The sequence below is a fragment of the Strix uralensis genome, chromosome 6 (assembly GCF_047716275.1).
Source record: "Strix uralensis isolate ZFMK-TIS-50842 chromosome 6, bStrUra1, whole genome shotgun sequence".
Lineage (NCBI taxonomy): Eukaryota > Metazoa > Chordata > Aves > Strigiformes > Strigidae > Strix > Strix uralensis.
Window position 1 is genome coordinate 11,169,868 of NC_133977.1, and position 25,361 is coordinate 11,195,228.

Consider the following 25,361-nt stretch of genomic DNA (forward strand, 5'->3'; position numbering starts at 1 on the left):
CACATGCATTACAAAATCAAAGAGTACTGTGAGAAGTGTATAGAATGGGAAAAGAATATCCATAATTTCCCTGCTGCAAAGATTTTCAGGCTGTATCTCCCTGTATGCACAGAGATCTCAGCACGAATACTTTACTGGTGATGTTTGTCTTTTGGTGCACAGAGACTCTTCTCACGTGAAACATGGTTTCAGACTGAAGATTTTTCCATTGCCACTTAAGGTGAGGACTGATCTGACATGAACTTTTGAATCTCACAGGACACTGGGCCTTTTTCCTCCCCTAATTACAGTTTTTATGATTTGCCTGGGAGGGTGCTTGTGAAGGGATGCATGCAGTTATGTCTCGAAAGATTTCTTTTATGGAGGGAAGAAAGATTAATTTGTTCTACTAGGAAAAATGGGACCTTCTCCTGTTCTGTAACATCAACAGCACAATCCTTTGGGTGGTTGGGTGAATATTACTTAGCAAGTCTGAAATTCCAAGTGTTACCTCTGATCAAAATCTTCCTTAAACTCTTGAAATGTGTTCCAAATTTGCAGAATTAACGAGATGACAGTTCAGAAGGTTCTTGTAGCTCTCTTGTGTTTTTAATTTTTTTTTTCTGTGATTTTTCTTAATTGTAATGGATATACTTTTGAACTGAAAAGCAGAGTTACTAAAGCAGGTTAGCAGGAAAAGTGGTATGTGGTTTGTTTAAAAAACAGTAAGAGAAAAAAACCCGTTTGGAGACTCCTAGTTTCATGACTCAGTGTGCTGATCCAGCAGCTAGTGAGTCCATCAGACACTGCAGTATCTGCTTCCATGGAAAGTCCATTTTTCTGTGCACTGCATCCCAGGTACGTACAAAGAGAAACCAGAAAATAATCACCCAAGTACGGAAGAGGGAGGTTCTCAGCCCTTCAGAGCAGATGACCCATGCTGAGGTTCATTCTGCCTGGTGGCTTTTGGGTCCAGCTACTGAGATCACTGAATCAGACTGAGGATGTGCCCTTGTGCAAGAGGCTCACAGAGTTGCAGAGCCTGCCAGTGTTGAATTCTCCAGAATTCTTTCCATCCTTCTTCTTCCCTGCTGGCTGCTGAGGAGGACACCAAATCCATTTTCAGGGGAAATTTTCTTGAACTGAATCAGCTGCCCTTATACCCAGTTGGTTTTTAAATGTGTTTTCAAATGAAACAACTGTGGAAATGAAACTTTGAACGTATTGCTATTGTAAGTTGTTCATGCTGATGTAAAGATCTCACCAGTGTTAGCACTGACAGGGGGCACTTTTCCAGACGTGCCTTTTGAGAGGCCCAAACATGTTGATGTCTCTAGGCAGCACTCAGCTGCTAGATAGAGCCTGGTGGGTGATGGCAGGAGCTGGGGACTGAGCCACCTCCATACCAGGGCTTTCTTGTCTATCATAAGACTGTTAGCATGAAACATAACAGATTAGGTTGGTGGGCTTTGGTAGCTTGCGTCAAGCACCAAACTGATTTCAAGCCTGAATTAGCCAGGAAAAAAGTGGATGATGTTTCTCAGATCCTGTCCTGTGCTTAATGCAAAAATACAGAGTGAAATCTCCCCTGGGGCAACCTCTTCTCTTGAATTCTAGGCCTAGACCCTCAGGCTGTCTTATGCCGGTCTTCACTGCAAAGGAGAAAAATGCCATGCTAATTGAAGGCTTATTCCTGCCTCTGGACAAAAAGGGAAAGTCCCTATTTGGCAAAATGAGGAGACATCATGGCAAAATAGAAAGCTGACAGTGTTTTGACAGGTGGGAATACAAATCCTGTATAAGATCTACAGTTGGAGAAGGCAGATGATCTATCTCAGTGCTGAGTTAACCGATGCTTCCCAAAGCACCTGAGGAGCTGTACAGAGCCACTGCTTGTTCGTTCTAACTTGCATGCAGTTTAATTTGCCACGGGTGGGTGAAGGATGAGCTGTGTTCATGTACAGTCTTTGCTTTCTGGTTTTCTAGTCACAAAACTGGAATTCTTTGGACCACTGGCAGCTTGTTTGTTGAATCATTCACTTGTATGCAGACAGAGCTCAAACCTGTGGCCATTTTCCATGACACAGAAGCCAGAGACTACTCTTGTTAAATCCCTGTCCTCAGTCTTAGAGCAAGATTTCCTGACATTGTCTTACGAGTACTGTTTTGTTTTGCTTGAAGTGGAAAAGAATTATAACTACTGTAGGGTATATTCCCACAACTTCTGATATGCACTCAGTCCCAGTGATCTAGAACAGAGGTATAGCTGCAACATTTTATGAGTATGCAGAATTTTCTCACTGAGTATAGGAAAAATGGCCAAGCTTGGTCTTGTGGCTAAGCATGAGATTAGAAACACAGACATCTAAATTGTGTTTTCAGCTCTGTCAAGGAATTGCTTTTTGGTTTGTTTGAGTTATTGTTGCTGACTCAATTTCATCGTTTATGAATAGGAATAATTTGATAGCTAATCTCTCCATATATGAGAATTGTATATCCAAACAAATGTTAAATAATAAATCATGTCAATCAGTAACTATCCTTGGTGTCTGAAAGAAAGGTTAAGAAAAACAAGGATTGGGTTTGTTTTTCTTTTTTTTTTTTTTTTAAGCTAATGAAAGCTAATTTTAAGTTATAAATATAATAATATTTGTCTTAAGTACTGATTTGTTAATGCATCGTTCTACCAACTAAATGCATTTGAGAAGACTTCTACCATTTTATCTAATAATGTCAGATATTTTTGTATTTCTAGTGAGCTAACCTCATCCTAGAGCCATGAACACAACTGAGACTAGATTACTATCCTGCCTTGTTGCAAATCCTGACAGGCAGTACAAATTATGGTTCACAGTAGTTCTGTTTTTGTTCTCTGAAGTGGCTGGCTCAGCTATTCTTTGCTTTCTTTTCTCAGCAAGGTTGGCTAGGAGGTACTTCTAGCCATTAACTAGTGCTCTTCTAATTGCCAGGGACTGTCATAGGCAAGTCTAAGGACTGTTGTGTGTTTGATTCATGGTTCGTCAGTCTAAACAGGACCCTGAATCTCCAATTTTGCCCTTGCAGTCTTAGCAACAGCTAGTTTTACAGTTGGTTTTGTATATGACTTGCTTGGTTTGTGAAGCTGTAGGACTTAAGGCTGTAATCAGGAAACTATAATCTATAATCCTCTGGAAACATCCAAAAAAAGAAAAGGAAAAAAAAAAGACCATCTGTAAATAAGCAGCTCCTAAACTGTTCTGATGTACACAGATGTCTGCCACAGCTTCTGGGGAGTCCATGGCTTGGGAGCTGCAAGACAGGGATGCAGCCACATTCCCGTTTTCTCTCTGAAATTGCTGTAGGCTGTTGCCAAATGAAGCCTCTGCCTATGCCCTTACAGAATGACGTGTGTGTGCTAAAGAAAGCATAGTTAATGATTCAGTAGTTGGAAATTCCCCTTAAATATCCTCTAGGTTATCTCTAATGTTCAAAAGAGACCTGAATGTGTGTTGAATACTGATTATCCCTGATGTGTCTTATATGGTCCAGGATACACCATTTGGCTTTAAGAAAAGAGCCATTTCTTAAAGAAAAGAATTCTCTGTATCTGCCTGATCATCTGTGACCAGGTATGTCTTTTAGTTTATTTTAGATTTTTTTTTTTGTATTTACTGCAAACTGTGTCAGTGATAATTATGGTAGCCCGGTAGATGTAGTGAAAAGCAAAAAAAATCTAGACTGAGTTGTGATACCCTTTGCGTTGCACTAACTTGCTTTACCGAAAGAACACAGGTTTCAGGACCAATGTTTGTTTCTTTGCTTACCCTACAAAGTCAAGAGTATAAGGTATAGGGATAGGCTGCTTATTCACATTTTATAAAGAGTGAGAGTGGAAAATTGCCCCAGAATAAGGATGGGTAATGATATATCTTCTTTTGCAGAGATCTGAAACAAGGGAGGAATGGAGTGCTGGAAGACTAGGGGAAAACTCTGGGTATTTTTGGTTTGTTTCCTGGAGGACAAAGCAGCCTCATGAGGATGCTTAATATTATCTGTGTTATAAATGCTACAAAATATCACCAGCTGTTACAGATGGACATTCTTATTTACAGGAATCTAAGCATCAAATGGGCATGAAGAGTGTGTCTGACAAGTAGCCACCATTAATGCTTTTGAAGCACAGCGGTAGGACCATGGAAGGAAAGCTACACTGCTTTTTTCCAATGTTGATGCTTCTCTTTGGATGAAATGGAGAATTTTAACCTCTGAGGTAGAAAATTTTGTATTTTCATGCCAATGTGATGACTTATGATCATTTTAATGTGTAAAGTCGAAATAGGTACTTTGTCCGTGAAATGTTTGCAGTCACTGTCTTGTGATGCTTCTTACTGTTCTGGGTATGTTGTTGATAAATAGTGTTGGCTGGACAGTAACTGCTTTCCTTACAAAAACCTGAATTTCATTTTCATTTAGATTTGGAGTAAAAGGAAATTACTTCCCCCCCCCCCCCCCCCCCCCATTAATTGGGAAAGAATGCAATAACTATGTCCCAGAACCACAAGCTGAGTCATGAGGAAAGCTGTATGGAGAATGGGGCAAAAGGACAGGGGCATGGTGCTGCCCATGTCTCTTTCAGACCACCCCAAACTTAAGTTATTTTCCTGAGAATACCTGCATCAGGCTGTCACTGTTTCCGCAGAACTGAGTTTTGACCAAGCCTTCAATTTTTCAGTTGAAAAATATTTTGTTGAACCAGTTTTTGGTCACTTCTAATGAAAGCAGTCATTATTTTTACAGATATAAAAAGTTAAGGGTGAGACAAATCCTAGGAGCTAAGCATCTGCTCTGAAAATCTACAGATAATAAAATAGTGATGAGTCTATGAATCAGCAGGGCTGCAGGGCTCTAGTTCCTGGGATTCATCTGAAAGCTGTCTCCAGCATTTGTATAATTACAGACTTGAAAAATTGTGTGAGAATACAATCTCTTTCTATATGCAGAAAGACTACCAAGGATTATCATATGTGGCTGAAAATACAGTATTTACTTTGAAATAACTGAAGTGTTTTAATGAGAAAGGTTTTTAAAATGCATTTTGCATCTTTACTGTATGGTTCTGATCGTATTGAATCTGGTGATGTAAGTGTGTCTGTAGTTCAGGTCCTCTTCACTGTTATACCTATCAAACACAGGGTCAGCTTGTAGTTGAATTGAAGCTCGTTGCTGTTTTAAAACAACCCAGCTTGGAAAAAGCCTACTTGCAAACATGAAAAAAATAACAAAAAGCTAATGTGGTAATTGGTTCCTTAGGAAAAAGCACATGCAGTGAAACTATTCACGCAGGGTATTTTGCCAGGAAGTGTGTGAGTGTAACGTGCAGACCTGAGTGCTCCCCTGGCTCATCTGTGCATCGGGGAGTTTTTATGGGGTGGGGAGAAATGTCAGCTTACTCGCCCTCAGACCCAGTTTTAGGCCAGGGAATGGCCGAGACACGATATGAATTACACCCTTAGGGATTTTTCTTTTTTTTCCCTCTTTCCACACAATGGGGTAGTCGCCCGACGTTGTTGATGGCTTTTGTGCTTATCAGGGGCGGGACTGGGCAGGTAAGAGATGTCAAAGCTTGCTGTAAATACTTTTGGGTGCTTACATTTAAAATGTCTCGAGGAGGTGCTGAAAACATTACTGCAGAAATCCAGTCGGGGATGTTGGGTTTCTTGCTGGAACAGGGCAGGTTCCCGTTCTGGGCCGTGTTTGAAGGCTAAAGGTGAAGCACAGGAGGGACAAACTGAAGAGCGGGGTACGCTGGAGATGTGCCCCTGCCTAGGGCTGAGCCGTGCAAGGGCGAGGAGGGGCGGGCGGGCGCCCCGCTCCCCTGCAGCGCCGGGGCACCGGGCCGGGGGGGTCCCCGCGGGGAGCACCTGCCGCCGCTCGGCCCCTGCGGGCTCGGCCGGGGACCTGCCGCTGCACACGGGGAGCTGTGGCGGGGGGGGCTGCGGCGGAGCCCCGGGGCGGCCGGGGCACGCTCCCCCGCCCCCGGCGCGGGGAGCGGCGCCCGCCGGGCGGCGCTGCGGGGCCGGGGCGGGCGGGCGCGCGCTGCCGGGGGCCGGCGGGCGGCGGCGCCTCCGCCCCGCGCGGGCGGGGCCGGGGCTGGGGCCGGGGCCGGGGCTGCGCCCCGCTCCGCTCCGGCAAGGCACGGCGGGGAAAGGCAGGACAGGGTAGGGCAGCGTCGCGTCCGCCGCCGGCTCGGGGCGGGAGGCGGCGGGCTGCCGCGGGACGGCGGGCAGCGCCCTTCGGCGGCAGAGGTACGGCTCATCCCCCGCCCGCACGGCCCCGGCCCCCTTTGTGGTGCGGGACGGGACGGGGCGGCAGCCGCCGCGCCCCCCATGGGGGCTTCGGGGTACTGGGGCGGGGGAGGGGTGTTCGGTGCCGCGTCCCTTGCGAGGAGCGGGCGGCGGTGCCGGGGTCCCGGTGCCGAGCACGGGAACCCCGGTGCCTCCTGGGCGTCCCTTCCTGGGGCAAACCCGCGGCTCTGGGACGGGCTGCGGGCGCTGTGGGCTTCGCGGGCACCTGGAGGGTGGTTGCGGGCTTCAGGCGGCTTCGTTGGGGCGCGAAGGCTGGTGTGTACACTGAGCCGGTCCGGATCTTACCCGTGAAAATCAGAATGTGTGTGTGTGATTTTTCTGGAGAGAGACTGTGGCATCTGTTTTTTCTTGTCCAAAATAATTACCGTGTGTGCGCGCGGCTTCGCCTAATTGAAAAGAGCGGGCTCGGGTATGGGGAGAGGGGCGGACGGTGAGAAGAGGGCTGGTAACTTGGAGCAGGGTGATGAATTCTGCCGTCGGGTGGCTTTTGGAGAAGAGGCTCGAGGAAGGGCTTTTCAGAGGGGACGCCGGGGTGCAGCCTCGCAGCTACGGCCGTCTGTCTGCACGCCCGGAGGCCGAGGCTGTTGGGCTCGGGTGCAGGACATCTGCTGCCGCCGGGTTTGGGGCCGGGCATCCCTTTGTTCCTCGGAGCGGCCGGATCCGCCGTGCACAGCCGTGGCCGTCCTGGCAGGGCCCGCGGGGAGCGGGGCTGGCCCAGGGCTGCAGCGCCCACTTGTCTGGCCCACGCTACCTGCGCGCTCCGACGGCCGGGCGCACGCCTGCCGTTTGCTTTTTCGAGGAATTTCAGCCTTTGCCATTTCAGATGATGTGATTAAGTCAATTGCTACGCATTTCATCAGGGCTGCTATCCTATAGGACAAACGTGACAGTAATGAATCAAAGCTAGCTACCCTTAAATATGTTGGAGAAACTATTTAAAATATATCCAGATTAGGAATGACCACTGGAAAATGTAAAGGTCGGGTAAAATGGCTGACTCTGCAATTTTTGTGTTGAATCATGAGTTTCCCATATCCGGCTGTCCTATTGTTAATTGTGAATTAAGGCTGGCAACAAGCTGCCCATCCTTCCCTGGATGAATCATCACTTTGTCAAGCCCTGTGTCAAAAACAAGGCTTCCCCCAAAAGTGTGCAGTGTTAGGGAACAGGAGTAGTCCAACCCATCTGTTAAAGTAGAGTTCAGGGCTTGACTGCTTTTAAACATATTAAAGCTAACGACGTTCTTCTCTGCACGTGTTTTTATTTCCAGTTGTCCCAGGCCTGAGTTTAAGAATGTCTTTAATTTAGTGCTTAATGCAAAGTGCTGCCTCTGGCTTGATTCTGTGTGAAGGTGTAATGGTTGGAGCATTCCCATTATTCCCAGAGCAATGTACAGTGATCACTGCTCATGTTGGCGTTTACCATCGTGTAGCAATTACTGGTATGTTAGGTTACCACAAGTTCTCCCTGTCCTTAGGAAAGATGATGTTTCTGGAAACACCTCTGTGGTGTTAGGTGGCATATTTGATGGACATCTGAAAAGATTCTGGCTCTGTATGGGCACTAGAGACAGATTAAGTGCTCTGCAAGGGAAAGGTGAAAGAACTCATGAAAGCATCTTAGATCACAGAAACTTGCCTTTTTGTCTTTCCTTTTTTTTGTTTTGTTTTGTTTCCCATGTCTGAGGGGAGGGACTCTGTGAGGAAACGATGCCAGGGGAAGGTAGTTTAATGTAGCTATGTGTGTTAGCCCTTTCAAACGTTGGGCAAGACTTGATGTAATTCCCTTTAGAAGGGCAAATGTACATTGCAAGCCTACTAGTGCTTCTAGGGGAAGGGAAAATAAAAGTCTGGCAAATGAGAGGAGGAAGTGGGAGAGAAAAATTGGAAACATAAGCAAAGCCATTAATTTTTCCCACTGTGCACTCTTAAGAAACTGCTGGCAATATACTGGAGATACTCTGCCTCATGGAAGTGTCATGGACTCGCTTCACATGATCCTCTGAGATCATCTGGTTTCTCTGAGCTCTGTGGGAACAGAAATTCCTTGTGTTGGAGTCTGATCTCATCTTCCTTCAGCAGCAGTAATAGCAGTGGCTTGGGAACCGGAGAGGAAGGTGAAGAAAGCGCAAGTGGGACGGTTTGGAGAACAGCTTAGTGCTCGTGTAGGCCAATCTGGACACTATGTTTCCTCCTTTTGCTTGCCGTATGCGGTTAGAGCCGGGACAAATGCTAACACAGCTGCCAAAATTAAGCACTCCGTCAGTGTGCTAAGCTTATTCAGTGTAGCTCACGTGTCACATGTCCTATAAATCTTACCATATATTTCATTCATCCTTTTTATTGTGCTAATGAAGAACAAACTGAAATGGAAAATGGCAATTTGAGTGATTGTATGCGTCAAGCTTGGGGAATTTCCTGAGTTTGATGAAAGACCAAAATAAAGGCTTTTTTTCCCCCCTAATAGATATGTACTTAGTCTTAGGAATTCCCAGAGCCTTCTAAGTAGCTTCTCCTGTTTGTTGGGGGACTACTGGCAAAAAGTTTAGGAAGGCTGCGGTAGTGATGACCAGCCCTTGAGTCTGTAACCTGATCCACAGCTTTTTCTCTTCAACTGGGAAAGGAAGTAACAGCTCCTATTACACCCTTATGTAACCTCTCCATTCATATCCTTCAAAAAGAAGGAAACCAGAGCTTGATTTCTGATGTATAAACTAACATCAAGGCATGCTTTGTCATAAAGAAGCAGTAAAGAATAACATTAATTTTCCTTTGTTTTGCAGTTCCTAAAAAAAAAAGTAAAGATTTTTATTTTGCTCTGATGGGATAATGGAAAGGGCTGCAACTCTTTGTCATGTGCTGTGAAGTAGCTGCTGAAGAGTCTACTGGAACTGCAGCAAGGGTCCTTGTGACTCTTTCCTGGTGGGTTTGAGCATTAGTCTCAAGACATGCACCCTTTACAGTTGTGCCCCAGTTTGCTTGTAGATTATGAAAGCTTTGTTCTTTCAGTTTGTATGACTCCAGATTTTGGTGTCTGAACAAAGTGTGGAGACCAAGATCTCCTCTTTTTTTGCTGTTGGACTTAAGCCCCATCTTGGGGGAGAATGGTGAGGGAAGAGGAAGGTGAAGTTCTCAAAACTCTTCCATGTCCTTTCACATATATAAAAATATATAAATATATATAAAGTGTTTTTCCCTTTGAATAGAAGTACCTCTGCTCACTGAGAAAATAAAGGAAGGCAGTCTGGGACTCTATCTGGGGTTCCTAGCTTCCATACCTCACTAGGGACATTAACTCTCTTCCCCACTTTCTCATAATTTTTGCCTTTGGTCTCCTGCCAAGCTGTGTTTTTCCTCTATTCACGTGGCCTCTACTTCTTTACTTACCTCTGGTACCTGTCCCCCATCCTCCAGAAGCCACTGGCGTATCATGTTTGTTGCAGTCATATCCTGTATCAGGGAGGCAGGTAACTGTGAAATGTGTGGCTTGATCCTCAGGGAGCAGCCTGGCCTGTGACAGGCTCTTCTTTGAGTAGAGCTGGAGTAGAGCTTTTATGGTATTCGTGGCCATTTTCAGTGACTCCTGCCATTGCTGATTCTTTGCTTTGTGTTTGAAGAATCTTGTTGTAAAACCAAGCAGTTCATATTACCTTTTGCTTACCTTTCCTTTAAGTAACTACATGTAGAGTCTTTGGAGTTGCTTGCAGACTCGAGATTTTAGATTAATGTATCATCCAGTCGCAGGGCTAGAGCCATCCAAGTGGTCTTTTTCCATACGAAGAGCTAGTGGCATAGCTTTTAGAGAAAACTGTGCAGTCGCTTAATCTTTTTGTTTCTCCCAACTCTTTGTTACTAGGAAATTTCCCATTTGGTATCAGCAAGTAAACTTGTGTCCATTTCTTGATATATTTTAAGTCTGCTGGCAAAGTCACTGTGATGATAAAAGTGTTTCAGTGGGAAAGACTGAAGTTTCAAAATACAGTTTCAGAGATGAAGAAGAATTATCAAGTCCCCTTTTCAGATGCAAACTGGTTGGGGAATCCTTCTGTGCAGACAGGCTAGCAGGAGTAATGGACCCCAGAAGCAAGAGCAGCGTCCTTTCTCTCCAGTGGAAAACATACACACAAGCATGTAACACACATCCTAATGCTCCAGCCTTTGGGTTGAAAGCAATCAAGGGGTGACCTCTAGCCTAAGTAGCTGGATTTAATGTTTCAGCAAAGAAGCCAAAGGCCCAAGGTAAGGAATCCAAATATCCAGAGTCCTAAGGAGTGAGTGGGAGAATCACAGAATGGTTTGGGTTGGCAGGGCCTTAAAGACCATCTAGTTCCAGCCCCCCTGCCATGGGCAGGGACACCTTCCACTAGACCAGGTTGCTCAAAGCCCCGTCCAACCTGGCCTTGAACACTTCCACATTTACTGTCACAAAGATTTTCTCCTTTGCAGGGGTGGGGAGTGGGCATATCTTGGGGTCTTGGTAATTGCTTTGTTCCTGACTTTGTGTAGTGCTGCCTTGGAATTGCTTTGGTGTGGGTGTACTAGTAATCTTTGCCTTGTTCTCCCTCTCTTATAGAGGCAACAGTCCTTATGAGGGTCTTATATTAGCAGAAATCCTTACACTGTTGGACAAGAGGACCAGGAAGAAAGAAAAAGCATATATGAAGGAGGAAAAGAGGAGATAATTTATGAGGAATAGGTGCTGAGTAACAAAAGGTTTGGTGGGTGCTGTACTGTCAGAGTTACTTGTGGTAGATTTCTTTATTTTCTAAGTACAGGCAGCAAGGAGAGACTCATTTTTCCCTACTGTCAGCAGAAAGCAGTTTTAAAAAGTTTGTGACCACAGTCTGGTCAGCATTGGTACAAGTTTCCTGGGCCCACAAATATGCTCTGTATGCAGGCTCTCTTGTTTTTTGCTTTCTGCTTCTTTTTCTATAATTTTCCAAAATTTTCATAATTTGTATGCTCTAAAGTGCTAGAGGTGCTTTGAACTAGGAATAAGAATAATTAAACTCCAGGCTTTACTACAATGGAAAGAAAACCGAGTAGAGAGCAGTCACATCCTAAAATGTTTCTACTTACTTTCTTTATGGAGTCTGTTCTTCTTCGTGTCTACAAGAGCATACTGGTGTTTGAATATCTTTGTAAAGACTTGACCTTAAGGTATCCGGTTTTTATGCACAATGGAGCATATGTAATGTCCTGATACTGTGCTTTAATCTTTTCCACTGACCTTTGAAAACCTGCACCTCCAAAATGAAACAAAGACGCCTCTGGGTGATAAAGCATTGAATTCTGTATCTTGGGAAAGCAGGAGCAAAGGAAGTTGCACTTACTCTCTATATTCTAATGCCTTTGTGTTAAAACAATTTGTAGGACAGTTAAGGGTGTCCTTTCAGATCAAAGAGGCATCCTTAAAGTCCTTGTTGCATAAGGACTCTTTGGATGGCACTGTAAGGAGAAGTTAGTTCTTTAGGAGAGCTGTTGAAGGGAGTGAAGTTGATATTAAGCCTCTCCATTGTTCTTTTGTGGAAGCAAATAAGCAGCGTAAAGAGAGACAGTGGTGACACTGGCTGAGAGATGAAGAGGTGCCATTTCTTATGGCACTCTGGGAACCAGTTAACCATCTACCAAATGGCTTTGCTAGAGCTTCATGTTCAAGGGGGGAGAAAAAAGCTTTTTCTAGTGGAGCTCATGCTTATCCAGTGTGAAAGAAGGAATATCTGGGATGTGTAACTTGTGGCAAGAATACCAGCTGCTCTACCTTTTCATCTAGAGAGGCTTGGAGAGAGGTCAGAAGGAAGATGGTAGAGGTTGAAAGACAGATTATTTTGGGGAGTAGTTAAACTTACAAGCTAAACAAGTTAAACCTACAGCCAAACCAATAACCAATTGGTTACTTGAGTGTCTGAAGACCCTTCCTAGTTTTTACGTGTGAAAGTAGGTCTGTGACTGATGGAGCAGTCGAGCTTAGTCACGCAGGGTGAGCTAGGGAAGTGCTGATTCCAGGTGAAAGTTTGAAGAAGGAAAAAGAGTCGTGGAGGTGGGTGAAAATGAATCACCCTCTCTCCGAAGGAATATTCCTGGTTGTGATGAGGAAGTATCGCTGCCATGATGTACCAGGAATCATCTGTACAGCCTTGGTTAACCCTGCTCAGCGAAGGTGGGCTCAAATAGAAGTGGTAGCAGAAGAGGGCTATTGGGGTGGTCAGGGGGATGAGGAAGCCACTGGGAGGAAAGTGAGCAGTACTGGCTATGCTTTATTCAGAATTAGGACCATGAGATAATCCTCTCTAAATATTTTTCTGGGAGGGAGAAAATACATTTACATTTGAAAACAAAACAAAAACCCAATAGCATTAGCACAAGCAAGAAGAAGTGCGTGTTAGCTGACGATGAATAGATTTAGGCTAGAAATTAGGCATACTGTAGGAACTATTTCTCATGAAACATTAGAAGGCTGAAAAATCACACTCTGGAGTAGTGCAGTGTAGTAGTCATGATTGCATGATACAATGGTTTTGGCACCAGTCTTGAACATGCAGAACAGATACAGCTACTATTGCCATTGTTCAGTTCACAGACGGTCAGGCTGTAGCAGTTAAAAGGGCTCTGGAGATTTACCTTCAGTGATCAAAGAGTGCAAGGCTGTGTTAAAACAAAGTTCACTCCAGGAGAAACCCTGGAAAATCTTTTGGCAAGCAAGGGTACAGCTGGAGCTCCTTCTACCTCGTAGCAGATTTCTGACACGGGAAGCTTGCCTGTATCTCATGTGAATAGATCTTTTTGCTTCCTAAAACTGCCAGATGATAGTTCTCGCTGAAACAAAGTGAGAGAAAACTCAGTACCTGTGAGTATATGTAGAATTTGTCTGCCATGAGACCGTCTGTTTTCCTTCTGTGGGAGGGAGATGCTTTCTACCGATGTTTTAGGAAGGTGTCCCTCTCTAAATCCACAAAGTGTTACATTTCATTTGGAAGTGCCTTTGTTTGTCGTGCTAGATGTTAATAAAAATACTATCTGCTGGCTTCTAACTTCATGGACATCTGGACAAGAGTGATTACTGTGTGTTGAAATGCAGCTTCTTGAACTGGTCTCATTGTTCGAGATATCTCTTGATAAGAGAGACACAGGAATAGCTGGAGATACCTTGATTTATAAATTGATTATTTTTATCCTGTGATTTCAGGTGTCCTACTGAAAGTGACTGTTGAGAATGAAAATGACAAAACTGTGGATACAGTTCAACGCTTGAGACAAGCAAACATGTCTAAACAGTGCATGTAATTTATCTAAGCCTCCTCTGCCCCTAAGTAGATGCTTTTTTAGCCTGGGTTTGGGCAAGTATTGCTTCTTCTTCCTGAACACTTGCATCCAATTTTTTTTTTTATTTCCCCCCTCTCTGTTTTTCATTAAAACCAGCAGTGTTTTGCTGAAGAGAAATTGATGTGCAGAATAGACAGTGATGGCAAATGGTAGGGTGAAACCTTGCACTGTTCTGTTACCTTGGCAGCTAGTCCTGGGAGAACTGGGACTTAATCGAGTCTGACTTCCTGCAGGTTTTTCTCTTGTGACAGATTGACTTGCAAAGAAGCAATAATTTCCATTTGAAGCTTTTCTGTGGCTAGGGAATTTTGTGGAGCCATTCTTCTGCAGTGGCTCTGTGGTACTTAATAAGGTATTTGTTCTCCTTGCAACCCATGTCTCTGATGGGATGCTTATGCTCAGATCTCCTCTCCTGCCTGCTTTTATAGGTGTGTGGAAAATTAGCTATTCTGTTGTCCTTTACTCCTCTGTCCTTTGAATGAGATTCAATATTAGACATGTATGAGAGAGTAGATGTATAGGCCAAGACATGTATAGCTATCGTGACTTGTCTTATTTTTATAAAATACTAGGCTAAAAATATTCCAAATGGTATTTATAAATATTACAAGGAGCCTGCCAGGGAGGTTTTCAGGAGGGGGAAATTGCAACAGGCAAGAATAAGATCTGTGGGGTGGTGTTTGGGTGACTTCTTTTCTTTCTATTTTAAATGGAAAAGGAAGGTGAATGGTGTGGAAATACACAGTGCTTTCAGCCATGTAAATTTAGCTTTTCTCTTCCAAGCAATAAAAAGTCTGGGTATATGGGTGCATGGAAACTTGGACCTTGTTCTGGGGGTAACTCCGTGAGCGCGATGGTGTTTGTCAGCTGCTCTAGGATTTACGGGTATGCTCAGCTATCGTGGGCGACTTGATGGTGGGTAGGTAGGGGCACCAACACCTCTTCTGGAATCTGGATTTCCTGAAGTTCCTGACTACCTTTGTGTTTGTCCGTGCCCAGTTTTAAGTCTGGTTCAGTGACTGACGTGATGACTTTCTGTGGCTGCTTGTCCTTCTGCTGTTGGCATCTGACTGAAGCTGCGGTGCTACCTGTTCTGTTATTTCATATTCTGCATATCTTCAAGGCTTATCATCGACTGCTTAACAGGCAACACACACAAGCATGTGAGGAGAAGATCAGCATGTACTCTGGTATTTTAACCCTGTAGTATTAAGACATCTCTTAATACCCACCTTACTGACATGATATAAATTGGTGTTCACTCCAGTTGCCCCGCCATGAGCAGACTTCTTTTGCCTGTATCAGGGCTGTGTGGTTCATGTGCTGACTGGAGGAAGCAAGGCTTGCTCTCTGCCCACATACTTTTGTGGAAGGGAAAGTAAAAATCCTTTTATAATAAAAGTATAAGTGAAAGATCTAGATTACAGTTGATCGCTGGATCTCTCCCAAAGGAGTGAAACCTCAGTTGAAAGAAATGTTTTGACTTTTTGAGGGCTGGTTGTTTTGTGAGGATCTGCTACTGGGGGATCTTTTGAATGCAAGCGCTGGTGTGGTAGCAAGCTACTGGTGTGTGACACACAACAAACAAAGAAGATCCCCCAAAATAAATAAGTCCTACCTTGGGTTTTGTGCCTCTCTTCTGCAACAGCTATGCAAACATAACCTTTGGATTGGGTAGGATCCCGAAAAATTGGCAAAAAACTGTAAGCGGCAGCTTGAAAGATGAAGATAATCAGTTTAAAAGGGCACCCCCTGCTTAGTGGAGTTCGAATATCCAGTAGTAAAAGCTAATTTGTGTGTGTGTGTGTGTTTTTGTTTGTTTGTTTTTTTAAAGAATGAGGGCATTTTCTTTGTGTTCATGTTCTGTATGGACAACTTTTAAAAAATCATGTTGTCCGAAGAATGCTGTCAGTCTGAAATCTAGTCTTTGGTTTAGGGGAAGAAAGCAGGACTTTTGTCAACTTTTAGTTTTGTGGTCACATTTGCTTCTTATTTTGAAAAAGATTAAAGAGAATCTTAGCAAGGTATGTGCCAAAAAGAGACCCTCTTTATTCCTCAATATTTTATCCCTTTCTCTAGAAGTGGACCTGGAATGATTGTAAAACATTGTGGTTAGGTAATGACTAAGAAAAGCCTAAATGTAAGAAACCACCATGGATCCTGTTTCTGCTGAAGTCAGTGGGAATTTAACCAGAATTTTGGACTGCAAACAGCCTTGTTAGTGAAGACCTATTTCCAGATGCATTGAAAATGCCCAAGGTGTTCTCCCCATTAAACAGAAGTAATTTAAAAAAACAAAAGAGAAAAAAATCAGGCTCCAGAATAACCATTTACAGAAAAGGCTACTCCACACCTACAATCTTTGAAGCCTGTCAATATAATTCAAAATGTAAAGGAACTTTTGCAGGGTAAAAATGGAGTACCAAATCCCTTTTGATTATTTTAAGACTATATTTTAACAGGTGCTGAAGAAGGGTACCTTAGCAATGTTGAAGGACCCAAATGTTTTTCCCAAAACCTAGTGTGAGTGTATGACCAACCCAAATGAGGTAAAGCAAAGCTGCAAGTTGACTTAGGAAATAGATCAACCCCTGAGTGTAATTACTGGTGGCAGTTACTGTGTTATGGTTGCAAAATAATTGTTAGAAGTAATTTGAAAACCTGGACTGCTGGGAATATAAAGCAGAAATTGCAGAGTAGATATACCTCACGGTCTCTTACAGCAGGTAATATCCGTGCTAATGTTATTCAAACTAGTATGCAAAAGTAGCAGAAAGTAGTCTTTGAGAAATGCAAACACAGCCCCTCACTCCTTCCCTTAGGCTCATGAATTAGTCTTTTATTAGGGAAGTGGAGGAGGGCAAAGCTGTATCTTCTGCATACATGGCTCAGGTTATTTTGGTTTTGTGGCAAAGCACTGTGCACCTTTGACATGATACAAGAGTGGTGCATAGTCTTGTCAGGAAGGATATGAACAGAGGCACGAAAGAGACGTCTCTTACTTTTGGGGGATTAATGGCAACTAATCACTGCTTAATGTAGATTGTAATCAAGCTGATGTTAAAATAAAAAAAGCACCCAAACCCACAACAAAACCACAACAAAACAAAAAACCCCAACAGTAACCCCCAACAAACCCCAAAGAACTGCAGCAACAACCAAACCTCTCCCCTCTGTATTTATAAAGGACCTGAGTCATGTTAATGGAGAAAGTTTCAGCCACCGTTTATGTCAGTAGGAGACAATGTCCCAGGAAACATTTTGTACCCATCCTAATGAAGTCTAATCATTAGACTATTAGTTTTTCTAAACTGCAGTTAAGACTCCATTGTTAAATTACTAAAAAATTATATTGCTTCACTTGGTTGCAGCTGTTTGTTCAGCAGTACTTTAAGCGGCCTGTTTATTTCTTGACAATTACCCAATCTTTAGCTAAATGTGTGGTGTTTGGTAGCAGGAGCCAGCAGAGCATTCGTTCCTCCTATGGAATTCTACTGGGCAAATCTGTCATCTAAATTGCAGTCACTGGCGCGCAACTCTGTCCTAATCTGATGTTGCTAAAGAGCCGTTCCCATTTAGCTGATGCTGAATGCAAACATTCCTGCAGTCCTAATACAAATATACTCCGTAATGCCACATTTTAATTTTGTAATTCACTGGAGGTGTTTGTTGTTAAGTACTCAAGGAATCCGGTACACATACGTAATGTTCAGTGCCTACAGAAAATAAAGAGAAGTTGCGCAAGGCTTTCAAATAATAGCCCTTGCTTGGTAGGTAAGATGTGAGAAACATTAGCTAATTCAAAAGCCCCAAATTATAAACTTTCTCATTTTGCAAACACTGATTTGTTCAGTAGGACTGTGGGAGGAAAAGGAATTCAGAAGATATTTACACATTGGCCAAACCAAAAGGAAAGATGGAGAGTCAGAGGAAGCGTTTTAGCTCTTTAAGAGTGCTTTTACTGCCATTGTGATACCTATTAACATTCCTTCCTGCAATCTGTCTGTCAGGTTTCTCAAGTCCATTTTCTTGCAGGAAGAAATCGTGGGCTGCAACACCACGCTGTTTTCTGCGTGCTCTCTTCTTCAGCACGTTGGTGGTGACAGAGCAACATCTACGAGCAGTCAGAGCTGGGCAGAAGGGTGCAGATGTTCCTAGCAGACAGTGGCCAGGCAGCAGATAGGAAATTCTGGGGGTACCGCTCCCCTGTAGCATTCAGAGAGTAAAAAGTTAGGGGGTCTGAAGGGAAAGCAAAGATTTTCTTTGGATGATATCAACATTTTTTCATACATGTTGATGTTGGGAAATCTGGCTTTGAGTGAAAAGGGATCTATAACAGTTCAGCTGCAGAGTGTGCCTCAGTTTACCTGGTGAACCAGCACAAGATGTTTCCAATGAAGTTGATCCTTCTGGGCATCAGTCAGAGGCCAGCGAATATGTAGGGTTTGCTGGGCAGCAGAACAGGATGAATTTAAATCCTGCCTCTTGCTAAATTGATGCTTATGTTATCATGAGTAGTACAAGATGGCTGTAGTCCCTATTGTTTTGTTTTGTTCAGATAATGACACTGCGTCCCTAGCTGCTTTTTGCAGCAGTGGCCTGTCAGTGTCCCCGCTCTGTGTGGGCTGATTGCTCCCTGACAGAGAAAAAAGGGAATGAGTGGGCAAGCATAATACAGCCTGACGGGAGCTCAGGATCAGACCTGGAACATGAAATCAGTTTAAACTCCACTATTGAGTTACTGATGTTGCAGGTTGTCCCTGTTAACCACCTTTTCTTTTGTAAGAGTTATTTTCTACAGTGAGTTGGTGGTAGTGAAACCAAAGGCTTATTTTGTTTTCTGTTAATAGTCAGAGCTTGAAGCATATGTGAGTACATCTATTATGTCAGTTTTGATGGTAGAGAAATGGTCCTTTTGCTATGGGGCCACAAAAGAAGAAAAACGAGCCACCTCTGCAGCTGGTGATAACTCCAGTGCAGCAAATGCAAATGTGTGCTAAGAACTGCACATCTGTAGGAAGCTGCTGACAATTAATTGTTGCTGTTTTACAGTATGAGGGTGATGTGGAAAACCTTGGACAATTCCGTAACATGCTGTATGCTAATAACGGGGTATTACTTCATTTCCCCTTAGAGAATGTGTGAACTTAATTGTACAAGGCTTTTGGGGTTTGGCCTATTTTCTGTATCATCTTCTATTTATAGTTTTCATTAGCTCTTGTTTCAGACTGGCTGATAAGACTGCTGTGGCTGTGGGATAGTGTAATTTTTAATTTGCCATCCTTGTGGCCAAGAGGGACAAGAAAGTTTTCCATTCAACTGGCCTAGCTGGATGGCAGTCCCAGGCACTGCAAGTAGTAGATACAACGGTCTGTGTTTTAAAAGACTACGTGTAATGTGGGAGTGTGTGGATAAAAGCATTTTACAGGCATACCATGCCCAGCACTTCTCCTCCCAAGTGTGTTGTCCAACATAAAACAGATCAAGCTGTGAAGGATTACTGAATTTTTTTTTTTTTTTTCTGAGAATGGAAACGTGTTGAAAGTGTTCTCACTCCATTGAATTAAGGCCTAGATATGAGACCAAAGTGAGGAAGAACAGATTTGGCAAGTGACTAGAGAGAAGGGAGATGTTCTGAGATGCTGACGATGTTTGCTTTAGGAATAAGAAGGGTAAATCTGGGAGAAGACTCAAGTGGTAAGTGGGTGTGGGAGAGATCAGGGAATGTTTGAGGAAGAATCTGATTTGCAGACTGCAAGCGTTAGAAGAATTTTGTTTTTTTTGCTGAGCTAATTTGTTGCTATATTAATAATTTACAGCTGTAATCTTTATACAACTCTTGTTTTTCTTGATGTCAACAGAATGAGATGTTGCAGTCACAAAAGCAAGGTATTAGGTAAATCAAGGGAGTACCACTTATATTTTTAGGTTATTTTTTATTGAATTTCCAGTTTGAAATTACAGCACAGTTCAAATAGGGCCTCACAGCAGTCCACCTTTCCCCATTCAGCAGTCTTCATTTGAAAATCACTGAAGGTGTCCTTGTTTTAAAGGACATAACCCATTCTGGTTCTTTCCTCGAACCTAATTTCCTGTTTGCCAGCATTTGCTCTCGCACCAGCACAGCTTCGGTTTCATTCATTACTGATTTCTCAGGCACTGGGAGCATGTTCTGGTCCCACCCCTCTCATAGTTTAGGTTCTCGAAAACAGTTCCCAAGAAATGTTCATCTTTTTAAAGGTACATGAATACACATTTAGGTAGAAGTCGCTTACTTTTATGTACTGTTCTCCATATTGTGGTGAGCACACTGTCACCAGCACTGATGGGAAGAGATTTCCAGCGGCAAGGCATCTTTGAATATATGGCAAATAAAAATACTTGGACATGGATGTGGATTGATGTTTCTGAGCTTAGTGATGTATTGCTAAAAATCTTGACTGAAGTTTACTCTTAAAAGTGAAGCAAGGGTTTGATTATTTTGTGGTTTTTTTTTTTTCTTCTGTGTAGTATGCTGATTTTTGAGGTTTTTCTTAAAAGCTACTTTTAAAATCAGCATTTTGAAAGTGCTGTATATATTGATCTATTAAATTCTTCTAGTAGTTTCAATTCAATTATTGATTAAATTCAATCTAATTGTGTAGTGTATGCTTAAACATTATTGGCTTTTCTTAACAGTGCTTTTTTCCGGACTTACTACCTCAGATAGGCAACCAAATTATCCCAGAAATTTGCCATATTTTCCTTTGTTGTTAGCTAAACCAGAGCAGGGATTATGATTGGATTCCACCAAAGTGGGGGCTAACAACATTGGTATGGCAGAATGCTCTTGAATCATACATCGGTGTAGGAGGTAATCTATAATGAATATTTTGCAAAGGCTAAGCTATTGCAAATAATTTTGAGAATTCAGTTAAACAAAATGTCTAGGCATATTGTCCAATTTTTTCATTACCTATGTTTCTAATATTTTCTAGCTTGCGTGTTAAACATAGTATCATGTTAAATTATTGTGGAAAAAAACAAGCTGAAAATTAACCTTTGACCATAAAATTGAACTTTTCAAGTATATTGATAAATTAATATTTGTATACATCTTTCTGATCCAGGTTTTAATAGTTTGTGCACCTCTTCTGCAAAACGTGCCTCTGAGCTTGGGAATACATGAATGTTCTTGATGGGTTTGGCTGCTCTTGGTCTTGAAATTCCTGAGCAGTGATGCATGAAGTGTGGTAGGTGGTGTGTAATTTCACAATGGTAGATGAGGTATACTACTTAGAACTTAAATTTTAGGTTGAAATTGCCCATATTAGGATTTTTATGTTGGCTTTTTTGGTTTTTTTGGCTACAAACCCAATATTTAATAAGTTCCATACTTGAGGAGGGTTTTTTTTTTCAGCCTTTCAAAAATTATTTGAGCATTAGTTGATGTATGGGAAGTAATTAGGTCATTGAAACAAGACTGGTAGTTTAAAGAATTTGTCTTAATGGATGCAGAAATTGAAGTGATACCTCTGAAAAGATTTTGAGAATATTTAAATTTTTTTTTGTGATTCAGAGAGGTGAACTTTTAAGAATAAAAGTATCTTTCTCTACAAAAATATTTGTCTAGTGTTTTTGTTTAAAATAAATGCTCTTTTGTTTGTTTAGCAGAGTTGACTCAGCTTTGGTTGGTTACCATAGTTCAGCACTGTTTCTGCATTTCCATGTGAATTTCTAGTAATTCCCAGGCTTGGTTCAGGTTTTGGGGATCTTGTTGTATCACTTCTGTTAGCCGCCTGTGGAGTGGCACTTCTCTTCGTTGAATTTGGAAAAACATCAAACGCAAGTTAAGTCTTGATCTAATATCCCTCAAATGTCACTCACTGCTCAGAAAATCAAATAACATGTAGTAACGCATTGGCTGTGGACAGAAGCAAGACATAAAAGGCTTTGCTTGTTTTAAATTAGTTATCTGATGGATAGCTACTATGGCAAGTTAATGCTGATTGTATAAGGTAATAGCTGTTCAAAGGCATTTTGGAAAAGGAAAGGCAATTTGAAAAAAGAAAAAAATATTTAGAATTAAAATATGCTGCGGTGATAGGGGAGCAAGCCTGATAGCATTTAGTAGCTGAGAGGTTCCAGCTGACTGGTGAAGTTCAACTGTTGTTTTGTGTAGCTGTAGCTGTGCAGTAGCTGGTTCTTGCTTTGTGTTGTCAGCAAAGTTGTTCTCTCGCCTCTGGTTCCCTGTTTGCCGGCCGCCACTGCTAATACATTCATTTTTCAGTCTCGTCATGAAAGCTGAAAGCAGTAACTGTGTGCCTGGAGTTCTTGAGGAGCTTGGTTAATCTTCTCTAGCATTTGGGTTGGAAGGATAAAAGACTGGGAGGATGAAATAGGTGTTGTGTTTTGGCCTGACCTTGACTTCTTTGTCTGAATTACTTCCTTTATCAGACTTGATTACTTTGATCCTGGTCCCCTGTTTAAGACCCGCTTCTGCCTTTTGCCACTCTGTTTATATAGATGCAGGGTCTCCACTTGTCAGCTGGATTGTTGCTGCCCAACAAAAATGCCCCCTTAAGCAATAAAACTACAAATAAATCCATAATTTAATTAAGTCTGGTTAGGAAATGAAGTGATTTGGTAGCTTCCTGTAACCAAGAGCAGTACTGTACTGGAATATAGGCACTCCAGAGTACAGGGTTCATGAATTAAGATAAAATAGTGTGGTTCTTGTCTCTGACTGAGTTCACTTAGTTGGTTTCCATTTAAAAGTTGATGGACTTGGACAAATGCAATTAAGGGTGAGAAGAAATTCAGATTAGGGTATTGACAAATTCAAACCCTAATTTGATACACTGGAGATGTTGATGTAGCTTTTGATAAAACTTTGTTTTGCATACACTTGAACACTGCGTTGAAGTTGCCCAAAAAATCTGGAGGTGATACCTACTGGAATCTTCACTCCTGTTTCGTGCAGTTTCATATTTAATGTGTGGGGGACTAGAAGGCATTGTTGTCTGTTAGAAGTTAAATTTTTGGAATTGTGTGGACTACCTGGTTAGATAGAATGACTGTGAGAATGCTCATTAGAAAAATAAAGTAGTGTCATCGATCGGTTTTTAACTTGTATTCCTTAAATAGTGTTACCGGATAATGCCTGTGAATGATTAGAATAATTTTGAGCTAACTTTGCTCTTTGTTTTATACTTATTTCTTTCTTTGCAGGAGAAAATGGCCAAAATGGAGGTCAAGACGTCACTTCTAGACAACATGATAGGGGTGGGAGATATGGTTCTTTTAGAGCCACTTAATGAAGATTCGTTCATCAATAATCTGAAAAAGCGCTTTGATCACAATGAAGTATATGTGAGTATATGTTAACAAATAATATCCTATGAGGAGCTATGCTGTCATGCTTAAAATATGTGCTTATTTATAAGGATACACGTAGACTGAATGTGTGAACATAATCTATTGTATTAGGGATATTTTAAACGTTACTTGTGCTGTAGTCTTTCCTGTACTTCGTTGTTTGCATTTGATCATTTCCATCTGGGATATTCTTCCTTTTTCTTTTTCCCCATTGCATAAAAAATAGTTCCTGAACTGACGATGACAATAACTTTGATACTCCTTTGTCAGAGGACATTGCAGTTATAAATAATTCACTTACAGGGAAGGCACTTCCAGGATGTTCGAGCAAGTTGATGTAGAAACAATAAATGCTTGGAATATGCTAGGACTATTAAATGTTGCCCGCTGTCTTTGATTTGTAAAGAAGTTATGTTTCTTAGAATGGTTGGATTTTAAACTAGAAAGAATAAGATTGGATATATGTGGAAATAATCAAAATCTTCAGGCATATTAATCTCTGAATGATGATCAATAGGAGAGATGTTGTGAACTGACAATTGAAACACAGGCAGGGATGAAGAGGCAAATTGTGATTCCAGTTAAGCCTTTCATTTCCTGCTTCATCTCTCTTTGTTCCATTTTTGTTAAAATGTGCACAGTATTGTATCTGTTGTACTGCTGAGGCTGTATGAACTTCATTATTTGTAGTGACTTTCCAAGACTGCTGGTGAAAGGTAAGTCTTTTAAGAGTAAAGCTGAAATATTTAAGCCAGAGTATAGCTATGATCTGCGAGCAATTGCATCTGCAGCTTATTACAATCAAATAGATGTGTTGTATACTTATAACTTAGCCGTTCCCCCCTTTTTAATTTTTAGTGTGACTGTATTTTTCCTTCTTGCTAAGCACTTGAATCTTCGTGGTTTCATTATACCTTTTCCTCTCCATCCTCCAATATGGGAGGATCTATGTTATTTTTGTTTGCTTCTTCTATCCCTTACAGTCTGTGCTTTTGTACCTCTGCGGTTCATTGTCTGCCACATCTTTCTTTTGAAGTAATTTTCCTGCTCAATTATGCCTATTCCCTTTTCTGTAGGCATTAGCTTAGTAATATACAGTTGCACTTATCTGCTATTACATCACCTCCACCTATTTACTCCTTAAGTTTGGACTGACAATTTAAATTAACCAGAAAATTAAGATAAGGTAAAGACTCTCAGTATCCATTAAAACCTTGTTGGAGAAGAAACCGAAACAATCTACATTTGTGGAAAGATTTCTTCCACAATGGTTAAAAAAATCTTCCTGATACCCTTGAGAGTTACATTTCCAAAAATTTGTGTCTTAAATTTTCCTTGTTCCTTGAAGGTATAGTCTGTTCCCTCTTGATAACCCTTAGACGTTGATACAGGCAGGTAGAGATCAGACTCCTCTTTGCTCTTTCATCCAGCTTCTGGCAAGTCCTCCATATTTAATAGCTGCAGTGGCTGCCTCTTCTGGGTTTCAGAGGTTTTTTTCAGTCAGTGGCTTGTGTAATTAACATGTTTCACATCAGTTTTAGGGTTAACTCTATATTCCGAATACCTACAGCAAAAGTGGGTGATACTGAATCATCTCATACCACTTTAGCTCAAGAAAATATGAAAGAGAAGAGAAGGAAAATGAACTGGAGATTGAAGACGACATTTCTAGCTTGCCCCATCTTTGGGTCATATTTGAAAGTTTTATTTAAAGCATTAAGGATAGAAACCTGTTTTGTGAGACTACCCTAGACTACACAGTCTCTTAAGAAGGATTGCTCTAATTCATATGGGAATGGATTTCTCAATGCTTGGGTTTTTTTACTGTAAACTACTATGGATTGCAAAGTATTTCATTACATGTTTCTAATTAATTTAGACTGGATAGATTTTTCTTGAAAGAAACCAGTTTGAATGACAAATGGGTAATCTCTTTTATTTTTATCTGCTATTACATGCTAGCTGACAACCATGTTCAAACACACAGTTCTTTGAGACAGTGACAGTGAAGCATGTATTTCCCCCAGCTTCTAATTCGGCTGGGCCTGGCACTGACGTGCAATGTAATTAGCTGTATTATGTGCTTTGGCAGGTGATACAAGGTGTCACTTTTCTCTAGCAATGTAGGATCCTTTGCCTTGCAGGTGGGAAAGCCTAATACTTAAACATGCTCTGTTGAGAAATATGAACTGCTGCCAAAACCAAAGGATTTCCACCCTCCCCACCTGAATCATTCCCTTGTAGTTTGTTGCACTATCATTTACCCTTTCTATCTCCAGGTTTGTTTGATCATGTGATATTTTTTTTTATTTAAGGTCTTACAAGTACTGTTTGTGAATCCATACTATGAAGGCAAAAT

The 25,361-nt window shown here is 41.9% G+C and overlaps 1 protein-coding gene across 5 annotated transcripts in view; it reads left to right on the plus strand.

Moving 5' to 3' along the window:
• The first annotated feature begins 4,210 nt into the window (after positions 1–4,210).
• MYO1B (myosin IB) overlaps positions 4,211–25,361 on the plus strand; it is a 116,716-nt gene continuing 95,565 nt past the window's right edge. For 3 of the 5 annotated variants that reach the window (XM_074872731.1, XM_074872734.1, XM_074872735.1), the window contains exons 1-2: positions 4,211–4,228; positions 22,856–22,996. In XM_074872731.1, the coding sequence (XP_074728832.1) occupies positions 22,862–22,996 (135 nt within the window). In that variant the 5' untranslated portion in view covers positions 4,211–4,228; positions 22,856–22,861. Of the gene's footprint in view, positions 4,229–6,146; positions 6,264–22,855; positions 22,997–25,361 lie in introns of those variants that run through there. The other 2 variants (XM_074872732.1, XM_074872733.1) reach the window with 2 other exon arrangements.